The 11,187-nt window shown below is 43.9% G+C and overlaps 1 protein-coding gene across 1 annotated transcript in view; it reads left to right on the top strand.

Annotated features, from left to right (window-relative positions):
* Positions 1-11,187, top strand: part of LOC109313479 (dynein heavy chain 5, axonemal-like) — a 275,004-nt gene that overhangs the window by 10,695 nt on the left and 253,122 nt on the right. Inside the window, exons 2-4 of the mRNA XM_019540081.1 lie at positions 3,894-3,982; positions 9,459-9,647; positions 9,752-9,826. Of these exons, the coding sequence (XP_019395626.1) occupies positions 3,894-3,982; positions 9,459-9,647; positions 9,752-9,826 (353 nt within the window). The remainder of the gene's footprint in view (positions 1-3,893; positions 3,983-9,458; positions 9,648-9,751; positions 9,827-11,187) is intronic.

Raw genomic sequence — 11,187 nt, forward strand, 5'->3', positions numbered from 1 at the left:
CTGAATGAAACCCAGGTATCACGATAGAACACAAAATGAACATGACCTACCAATGCAATGCCATAGCTAGCAGAGCTAATTTAATACTGACATGCATCTACTGAGGCATCTCAAGGAAGGCTAAGGATGTCATCCTCCCACTGTACTCGGGCTTGATGAGGCTGCAGCTGGAGTACCCAATTTTAGCCCATCATCAGTTCTCTAGAACTTTGCCTTGTACCTATGATTCTGTAAACATTGTTTCCAGTGCTGCTGAGATTTCTTCAGCCAGTTCCTTCAGCACCCTGGGATGAATTTCATTAGATTCTGCTGACTTAAATTCTTTCAGCTTTGTTAGACGAAGTTCTTTGGGTAACTGTTATATCTTTTACTAGATCGCCTAAATAGTTGGAAATATTGTTCTTTGCAAGCTTGCGGCTACAAACACTCTAGTAAAAGCACAGGGAGAGTTGGTTATTTTACTTCTGATTTGTAGTCTTCTCCTTCACTGGTATTATATTTCATAGCTATTTTGTCTCAGTTTGCTTTTGTTGTGAAGTTGCTGAGCAGCTCTGCCTTCTTTCCATCTTCCTTTTATCAGATCACCTTCACTGATGAGCAGTGGACCCACAGGGTTTTTTTATCTTTCTTTTCTGTATGATACAGTAATAGAACCTCCTTTTATATCTCTTGGCAGTTATATCTCAGCTTTTGCATTTGCTTTCCTGATTTTGTCCCTTTGCTTTTTGCTATTCCTTAGCATACTTCCTGAGTGACTTGTTCTTCCTTCTACTGAGGTAGAGTGCTTAGAGAAGAACTTGAAGTGCCAGAAACTGTTTAGGAACAGCTTGGGTAGTCAGGCAAAGGCAGTGAAAGTGTGCACCTCACTAGACAGGGTGGAAGACTGGGAGAGAGTCTCCTGGGCACCAGGCTAAGAAGCAGGGTAAGATTTCTGTGGGTAGATAGTGTCTAGAGTGGAGGGTAGGTAAAGTCCAGCCATGGCAGGGTGCATGGCAGGGCAGGGTAGGGGGCTGCTCTGGAGCCACTGGGATCTTGCGTCGGGGGCAGCTTGGTCTGGGGTCAGGGCAGAGCTGTGACTTGCGGCCTGCATGCTCTGAGCAGAGCCAGAGCAGAACTATGATCTACTGTCTGCATGCACCGGCCCAGAGCATGCAGGCTGCAGATTGTGGCTCTGCCCTGGCCCTGGACCAAACCGCCCCTGCCGCAACATCCCAGTGGCTCTAGAGCAGCCCCCTGCCCTGCCCTGCTGTGTGCCCTGCCAGCACAGCTGGGGCTGGTCTCCATGGCAACCCTAGCCTTGGGCTGTCACAGAACAGGTGCAGCTGGGATCAGCCAAGTGGGAAATGGAGTCTGGCTGCTGGCCAGATCCACTATTTTGCTCACCCCTGGTCTAGAGAGCCAACTCAACTATGCTGCACAATGCTATTTTCTGGATACTGTTGGTTTGGAGATAAGCAGTGTGAGCTGGAGTACAGATGACTCCAGCCAGAGCTCCAGCAATGTCCCCAGGCATGTATCCCCCTACCACATAAGTGCAGGTGTACATCCACCAATCACTGGGCATGCCATGGATTGCAATTAGGTGCAGAGCAGTGATATTGCAGCAATAGCATAAAATTTGCCCAGGGGCCAGGCACACAATAGCTGTCTCTTATGTCTGTACCAAGTTGTGTAAATGGAGATTTCCCAGTTGTGGCCAGCAGTCATCTAGTGACCTGTACTTTGTCTGATGTCTGGAAAAGACTGCTCTTCCTGTACAGATAACTTGTGAGTGTACTTTAAGTACCCTGGCCAACAAGTACTCCTGATCAACAAGTACTTCCCATGTCACACACAGAAAAAGTTTCCTTGCATCTGTCCCCTCAGGCTACTTACACTGGTCACTTCTATAAGAGTGCTGGAATGTGAAGCATGGCACAGAATGCATGACTTCCTTCCCTTGGTGTTCAGAGGAGCAAGCTTTTATTCCTGCCTGCCCAGTTGTGGAACACAATAGTTCTCAGAGTCTTTGCTAATGTGGAGTGCAGATACTGTCCCTGGCAAGGGGCCTCCAGATGTTCCAGTGCAGCTCCTTAGCAGTTGCATCTGTGGTGTACCTCTGAGGTGCAGGCATAAGGAGGTAAGAAGTGGCATCAGGTGTTACCTCTGAGAGCTATGAACTAGTATGTTGCTCAGATTTGGGAATGTAGGGAGGAAGGGGATTTTGGGAGGGAGGGTTTAGAATCTGGGAGTCTCAGGACTGCTGTGCTTGGCTGTAGCAATTTGTTGCTTAGAACAGCCACCATAACCAGAGCTCTGCAATCCACTTCCAGTGATGTTCTGGAAGACTATGTACATTTCTAGCAGAAGATCCTGCAAGTACTGCCCTCAGCTCAATGAGAAGGCAGTTTAGGTTCCTCCCCTTCTTTGGAAGAAAACCCTGTCTTTCTAGTCTTTGAAGTGGCTCATAGACTGTAGGGCATAAACTTTGGTTAGCTGTCAGCCATGAGATGTAGGGCATCTTTGATGCTGTCTGGAAGGTGATAGAGGGACATCTCTGAATGTCCCCTAGCTGAGGTCCTGCATATGCTGGGCCTATGGAAATGAAGAAGAACCCTTTTAGAGTGCAGCTAGTGAAGTTGTAGCCCATTGTTCAATGGGTATTCTAAATGCAGGACTCCCTTAGGATACCCAAGGTGGTTCACAATGAATTTCGCTGTTGAAATGTTAATCTTTCTTCCTTTAAAAACAACACATGGGATTAATTTTTTCTAAATTAACCTGTAGTCTATTCAGAAGTCATGGTACTTGTTGCAAGCTCAATAATATACACATCAGAAGGGTTTTTTGGCACATAAAATGATATAGCTGATTAGATGCCAATGTTTGCATTTTCGGTGCATCCAGGAGGTATTGTGTGCATCTCTTTGGAAGAACAAACACAGAATTGGTGGCAACAAAATTGTATTTTGCGGATGTGCTGAGAAGGAACGGGTCACTGCTGTTCATATTGGCAACTCTTATTTTTCTGATCATATTTTCCTAGGTAATATGATCTTTCCAACCCTGGCATTAAAGTCTCCTGCTAAGCTAACTTTATGCTGTTTAGGGATGGCAGCATGTATACCCATTATTGATGGTAAAAGATTTATTTTCCTTCTCATCCAATGTTGTTGTTATTGGGGCATACTCACTGATAACAGGGACATGCCATCTGGATGTTAAAAGAAGTCAAAATGTTATCAGACTTTCATTAGTACCATGAAGTATCTTGGTTAGTTAGTTGGGCCACAATACAATTTTTTACAGCAATTTGACTTTTTGATGTTTTGCCTTTGTATTAAAAAGTGTTTCCTCCACTGTGTTCTTTTATTTGACCTTCTTCAGACATCCTGTCTCACTTGGTGTCACAAATGCTGATGCTGAACTGCAGCAGTTCTCTGACAACTGAAGCTGTTCATCTTCCTGCAGCATCGTACCACTATGTGAACTGGACTCTTCAAGGAGGATGTAAAACTCATTTTGATTAAAGTTAACTGATATAAGCTTCGATACACCTCTGACCCTCAACCCATTATTAACTGGCTTAATTCTTGTAGGCACTGTGGAACAGGTCAGCCTTGAAAAGAGAATAGTGACCCCAAGGAGCTTCATGTATTACAACATTTCCAATTAACATTTAAATAAATAAAATGCTAGCAGGTGTGGTACTGTTCTTTTCTGAAGTAGACTTACTTTCAGTTTCCCCTGCACCCTGCAGGGACTCACTGATCTGCAATTCCTAGAATTGTCCTTGTACCATTTTTAAAATAAGACACCATGCACCAACTTTTCTATCTTGTTAAAAATATACTGTTACCCCCCCCCCACACACACAATAAGAGTAATTATATCTTCTAATTTCTTTGTCTTAGAAAGTGAAGGAAAAGGCCGTAGGCGTGGAGGTCCCCCTAAGAGGAGCACAGAGCCAGGATCAACTCTAGTAGGGCCAACTGCTGCTTCGGCAAGTGTTTTCATTTTAAAATATGTTATTGCCTAATTGACTTTCATGTATTAAAACTTTTCCTTTACAGATCATTCTGGAAGGCTTCAATGTCAAAACACTCTTGCTGCTTTTGATCTAGTTCTGCAAGGTGGTGAATAACCTCAGAGTCCATTAACTGCAGTGAATAGCAGTTGCTAGGAAACCTTCGTTACTGTATAGAACTAAGCCCTTTATTTTTTGTGTTTACACTATTTCTGGTTTTGGCAGCAGTGTTGCATACTGACATCTCATTTATTTGTTTTCCTAGGTTTAAAGTAATATTACCTTGATTAAGAGTTTGTCTGATGGCTAGGAGTACAGTAGAACTCAGATACTTCTTAGAGTAGGTTCCAAGCCCCCTTGTGAATAAGAGGGGTTGCAAGGTATCCAGGGCTATATATAGTCACAGCAAACAACAGCATGGAATCAATGAGGTGCTCCAGTGTCAATGAGGTGCTTTGTTGTGCTGAAGGGCATTGTGGACCACTAGTGCCACTGGCAGTCTAAGCTTAAGTTGCAGCTGACATGTTCCAAAGGATCCTTGACACTGTTCTCATGGGACAGACGAAGTGTTCAGGGTAGACATCTAGCAAAATGTGGCTTCCTGCCCTGCAGTAAGCAGCAGAGGTCACCTACCAGGTAGTGGAGTTCAGTGACTTGCAAAGCTGATCTTTGCAACCAACAGAGCACTGGGGAAGCTGAAGGACCAACCAGTTCCCCTTTGTGCTCTGCTGGAGGGTGCACATATAATAAGTAGCACTTCAAAGGTGTTCCTGCTTCTTCAGTGATCATTGTTGATGTGTAATGGCTCTTTTTGCAGTACTTAATTGATTGTGTGCATATGAACTTTCACTTAAAGGAGCATTTCAAAGTTGGAGCACTTTAAATGTTATGTTGTCCACAGTGCCCTGTATGTATCAAACAACAACAAAGTGGCCTCAGACAAACAGAAGGGAAATGTTTCTGAAAAGTAGTAAAGGGTATTTAGAAAAAGCAGACTCTGTGGTGCAAGACCAGAAAGTAATGGGCAAACATGACTGTAAGTTGCATCTTTGTCCCCCAAGCCAAGAAATGATGAGATCTGTTGTCTCAATTCTCTCCAGCTGTTTCTTTAGCTGGGAAGGGCTGGGGCCTAGGGGGCAAGCTGCCTCTATTCCATGTTCCCCAGCTACGTACCTTGCTGTGGGTGCTCTACAGACCCTACGCCGCATGAGCTTTTCCCTTTATGGGGAGAGAATGATCAGAATGGTATAAGATGGATGTATGCAGCTTCACAAGAGCTGCCAAACAAAAGGAGTGAAATCAAGGATCTGGCTTTTTCATATGAACTGTTACTTAGAATTTACCCAAGATGCGTAGATTAATTCCTATCAACCTGGTGAAGGCCTTCTTTTGATTCCAAAATGTCTTTGTCACTGTGTATCATCCTTCTTATTATGCACATATTTGCATTGTTTTAAAATCCTTTCCCAAGGTGAACTTTTCTCTTTCCTTCCTAGTACAGTGCTAATCTCAGATACATTCTAAAGGCCAGTTAAATATGTTCTAGTGGGAGAGGAAAATGATTGTGATGGTGATTTTGCTGTTGATCTGTTTTGCTTGTTCTATTGAGTCATATTGAGCACATCTACACATGCGATTAGTGTGCCCAAATAAACTCTGGTGCCGTTTGCACCAAGTTTATTGCTCCCAGGTGCAGCGTTTATATGTACATCTGGGAGCATAGCACACTGAGCCAGGGCTCAGGGGGTCAGACTACCAGCCTGGAGCTGCTCTGTTCCAGCTCAGTGTGCTATGGAGGGGCTGGATGGGGCACAAAGATGCTACAGTGTGGCACTAGCCAATAGGCATCCCTGCACTGTAGAACCCTTGTAGTACCCCAGGCAGCCCTGGTCACCATCTACACCTGCATTGTGGCGGAGTAAATAACCCCGTCATAGAATAGTACTAGTGTTGGGCAGTAGTATCCTACAGTAGAGTTAAATGGTTTACTCCAGCCTAATAGCACCATTCATGTGGATGGTGACACATTACTGTGGAGCTAATTAGGCAACTGCAATAAGTGTCTTGTGTAGATGCATCCACTGAGTGCTTCTGTCGTAGATTAAAATGTTTAGAGTACAGCCTGGATCAAAATCTGGCATATGAACATTCAGAATTCTCCTCAAGTATAGTAAGGACCGAGATGACTTCAGCATACTGCGGTGGGTAAGAGTGCAGTCCTGCCAGGCAATACAGAATATATTGTGAGAATAAAGTAAAACTGTAAATCAGTTACCAATAACAGGTGCAGTAATAGAAAGTTTTTAGATTCTAATATGCATATTCAGATATCTCACAGTTTGGAAAATGCATTCGCAAAGTTTAAAATTCCTCTGTGTTCTCTCTTGGTCAGTGTAGTTCTTTGTGTATAAACATGCTGTCAGGGTATTGTCTGTGCTGTGACTGCTGGTCTTGGGGCATGCTACAAAAATATGTTATGCAGAGAATTCACATAAGGTTCAGTTCAGTGGCAAAAGTTCAACCAGGTTTATTACCTACACAGTACCAATATGCTAGCATGCCTGTCCAAAGGTATGAAGATGTTAGTCCTGGATACTGGTGGTAAGGCACAGGCGTAATGCACAATTATTTGTGTCCTCTATGGTTATGGACAGATGTAATGCTTGGAACGTTTTACATACACTTGAAACTCGAAAAGTCTGTATGTGCATGCTACTTTAGACTGGTATAAACTTCCTGGAATATTTCAGAAGCACACCAAGAAAATCAAGTATTATTTTGAGCTGGCCCTTCTTGAACCAATTCAGCGTTATGTGCAGACAGGCCATTATGTGCCTAGTATCCAGTCACTCTTCCAAGCTTCCCTCACTGCACTGTCCGTCACCCTCAAAATCCATGCAGGGCAACGGGGCTGCTCTGGGATGCAACCAGGATTCTTACTGTCCAAAGATGACCTGTTGCATGAAGAGACCATAGTCCACCAATTTCTGGGTGGGGCGGGAAGAAACAGAGCCATTACACAATGGCATTGAATAGCTGTCAATTACTGACTGCCAATTCCATGCTCAGTGTGAACTAAATTAGCCCATTTTAACTATTCTTTACTCTTGCCCTCTGTGCTACAGTCTTACAGCCAGCCCATCCCAGCCCAGCCCTTCTGGTTCCACCTTGCACACAAATCTCTATGCAAGTGCTAGCAATGCAAGGTACCTGAGTAGTTGGAAAAGTTAGGGAGTTCTTAGGGGGGCAGAAGTCCCTGAGGAAGTCCCAGTCCCTGAAGAATCCCACACAGCAGGCTGCATTGCCCCTCAAGAACTGACAGCCCCTTCACTCCAGTCCCCTGCCCCAATCTGGATCTTCCTCTCCCTCTAGAGCAGCGGTTCCCAAACTCTGACAGATTGTGCTCCACAAGTTTTAAATGGTACAATCTTAAGTACCACCAGCAAGTTTTTGTCATATAATGTAATGATAATAAATCTGTTAATGTGTACCACTGACAGGCTGTCTGAGCACCACTGGTGGTACCTGTACCACAGATTGGAAACTGCTACTCTAGAGGAATCCTGGGGAAACTCTAGACACTGCCCCTGGGAAGCAAGAGGGTCTAAGTACTCTAACCCCCCCCCCCCAGTGGTTACCCTAAGCCTAATGCAAAGTTGAAAGATTTCCAGGAATTCTTTTATACATGAAGTAAGCAATTCTGTTTACATCAGGCATTTACGTTACAAACATGGACACCTCTATACCAAATTACCCTAACCTCAGATTGTGTTACCAGATGTGTCCTAGACCAGTAGTTTTCAACCTGCAGTCTGTGAATCCCTGCGGGGTCTGCAGACTGTGCCTAAGGGGTCAGCAAAAGATGACTACAAACAATCAAAAGTATGTGAATACCCACATTTACAATTCAGAGGGATCTGCACCTCCATTTGAAATTTCCAAAGGGGTCTGCATCTCCATTCAAATTTTTTCAGGGTCCACAAATGAAAGAAGTTGAAAATCACTGTTTTAGACTCTTTGGCACCAACCTTGTTGATTAATCTTAATAATCAACTTCGATGCTGCTGTCTGGTAGGTTTACTTCCACAGGCACCCAGATGGAATGGAGTCATTTTTGGTGAGGTCTGCTTTGTTTAATGTTCTTTACATTAATTAGTGCTTATATTACTCATTACTCCAGTGAGCCCACCTTTGGGTCAGGACTGTTATGTAGGTATGTTATATTATAAATTTAGATCTGAATCCAGATACGGTTCTGGGATCCAGATCTGAAATTTTAAATGTACTGTGTGTTAACTCAGTAATATTTTGCTGTAATGTATTTCTCAGAACTGATGTTCTTCCCTGCTTTTTTTCAAATGTAACATTTTAATGGCAGGGAGGCTTTCCTTTTACCATATTTAACAGTGTATATGTTGACAAATTATATAAATTCACCCCATATTTCTGTAAAAAAAAAAAGTTAGGATTTTTCTATGTCTGGTGTGTAAGTCAACCCCATCTTGGTGTGCAAGGCACTAGAAGCCTAGACAGGATCGCGGGAGAGGCAGTGTGCTGGTTGGCTACCAGGATTGGGCCCTTGCAAGCTCAGGTAGCACACGGCCCACTGGCAGCCTGCCCCAGCTGGCCCTGGCATGGGGTGCTACCGCTGCAGGGGGAAGGACCAGGCCCCCCTGCAGCTCAGGGGCTGCCCAGCCCAGTGATAGCTCTCCCTCCAGCTGTGGGAGGCTCTGCTAAAAGCAGGATCAGGCCCCTCACTGCTTCTGGCTTCAGCAGGTGCCTGTGGCTGGCAGGACACTGGTGCCTCCTGGTGCCTTTCGGGGGCGGGGGAGGCTAGGGATGTTGATCAGAATTGGCCCTCCCCGTCCCGACAACCCATGCTGCCTCAGGGGCAAGCCAGCCCTTTCCTGGGTAGTGCCAGGTGTCTTGCTGGCTGCAGGTGCCTGCTGAAGGCAGAAGCAGCAAGGGGTCTGATCCTGCTTTCAGGCAAGCTTCCCTGCCTGCTTTGTGGCTGGTTTGGAAGCTGCCACTGGGTCAGGCAGCCCCTGAGCTGCAGGAGGGTCTGGTCCTTTCCTCCATGGCGGCAGGCCCCCCCAGGGCTGGCTGGCTGAGCTGCCAGTGGGCCATGGGCTGCCTGAGCTCCCAGGCAGTGGGCCATGTGCTGTCTGGTCCTAGGCAATGCTGCCTGCAGGGGACAGTGTATTAGTCAAGGTTGAATTTTAAGAGTTAAAAATGTGGCTTCAAAACTCAACTTATACACCATGAAATACAATAATTGTGTCAAAAAAAGATTTACATATGTAGTAACCAAATAAAGTACTTTCCTGCAGAACTGCCCATTTAAATAATTTATTAAACTGCCTTAAAATCAAAACCATAATTTAGCCCTTAAATATTAAGTAAAATTTGTGAAAACTGATATGCCATATTTTAATAAACTTTTGTCTCCTAGCCAGTTTGGAAGAAAAATGTAGTCCTGACCAGTGAAGCCAGGAGAGAAATGGCCAAGCAGGCCAAAGTCACCAAGGAGGAGAGAAGAGCTCAGTTAGATGACAGACACAAGTATTTGATATCAAGATTAGCAGATGTGTTAGGCTTAAACGTACAGGAAGTAGAGGACTCCATTATTTCTGATGATAAGGTAATATTGATTTGGTATTTTATTAAATACCTTTCCTAAATTTGCTGTACATCATATTTTCCTCAAAACATGTTATTTTAACTAGCACTGCAATTTTATTTTAGTTTCAACTTCTTGGAGAGTTCTTTGCACCTACTGGACTGAAAAAGTTACTTTTCTTTTACCAAGATGTACCGCAGGTATGATTCTACTCTTGTTGTTGTAAATAGCAAAGTTATATTACTTTTTTTCAAAGGCCATTACATATCTGTTGGAAAGCTTATAAAATCTGAAACTGTTATGATGCCAATGGCAACTCCCCATTGACGTCAGTGGCGACAAGAACAAGTTTTGCAGATATGATTTGCTACTGTTTTTATAGAAAGATACTCTATTCTTATAGAAGAGTTGAAAGAACAGGAGTTACTTAGTCTGAAGAAGAGAAGACTTAAGGGGGATTTGATACTGCATAAAGGGTAGCTATAAAGATAATGATGACAGGCTATTCTCTCTGGCCATTAGGGACAGGATAAGAAGCCATAATCTTAAATAGGAACAAGGAGTGTTTAGTTTGGCTGGTAATAAGCACTTCCTCTCTGTGAGGGCGGTTAAGTAATGGAACAGTTTATGTAGAGAGACTGAGGAATCTCCCTCCTGGGAAGTGAGAGAAAAGGTTAGAGAAACACTTGAACAGAGCGGTTTAGACATGGATGATCCTTCTTTGAACAAGGTGTTAAACTAAATGATCTTCTGAGGTCCCTTCCCACCCTTCTTTTCTGTGATTCTAGGATTTTCAGTGCTAGACATGAGAAATGACTAAATATATGAATCGGATTTCAAAAGGAATTGAAAAAGTTAATGGAGCCAGATTGTTCACAGTGGAAATGGCCTAAAAAACTGGGGTACCTAATTCAATGTTATAAAACTAGGGAAGTCAGAAAGTGCTGTTTCCTCCTACTTCCGGTCTGAACTGTGCTCAGCTCTAGTGCTGGGGAAACACTTATTCAAGAGGCTAAAACCATTCATTTAAATCACAAATGGCCCTATACTCTGATCTGTTTCATACAAGGAACAGAAAATATGCTCAAGGTGGTATTCATGTAATGGAAGGGCTGGAAGGGGTGTCTATGGCATATTTCTCCTTTGCTGGAGTCTGGCAAAACTCACCCAGGAAAAGAGCTCTCAATTCACATTAATATGAATGTGTAATGCCCAAAGGCATAAAGTAACCTTAAAGTTGCCTACATAGGAAGAATTTCCACACTTCTTCATGCACCCCAGTACAGGGGACATGACAGAGCCAGCTCAAGAGAGAGAGGGAATTTTGGAATCACCGTTATATTTCATTGAGCTGTTGGCACTAATAGATGTCACAGAAGAAATCTACAGAGTAGTAAATTCTGGTCAGACCTTTGGACCTTCTGCCTCCTTCAGAGAGATGGGATTGTTATATGCCAGCCCACCAAAGGGAGATAGTGGCACCCCACCTTCTGAGGAAGCTAAGCTTCTAGAGAGAGAGAGACACCCGGTTGGACTCTTAATTTCCCCAGGGTCTAGTGGA

The sequence above is a fragment of the Crocodylus porosus genome, unplaced genomic scaffold, assembly GCF_001723895.1.
Source record: "Crocodylus porosus isolate Cpor-Errol unplaced genomic scaffold, CroPor_comp1, whole genome shotgun sequence".
Taxonomy (NCBI): domain Eukaryota; kingdom Metazoa; phylum Chordata; order Crocodylia; family Crocodylidae; genus Crocodylus; species Crocodylus porosus.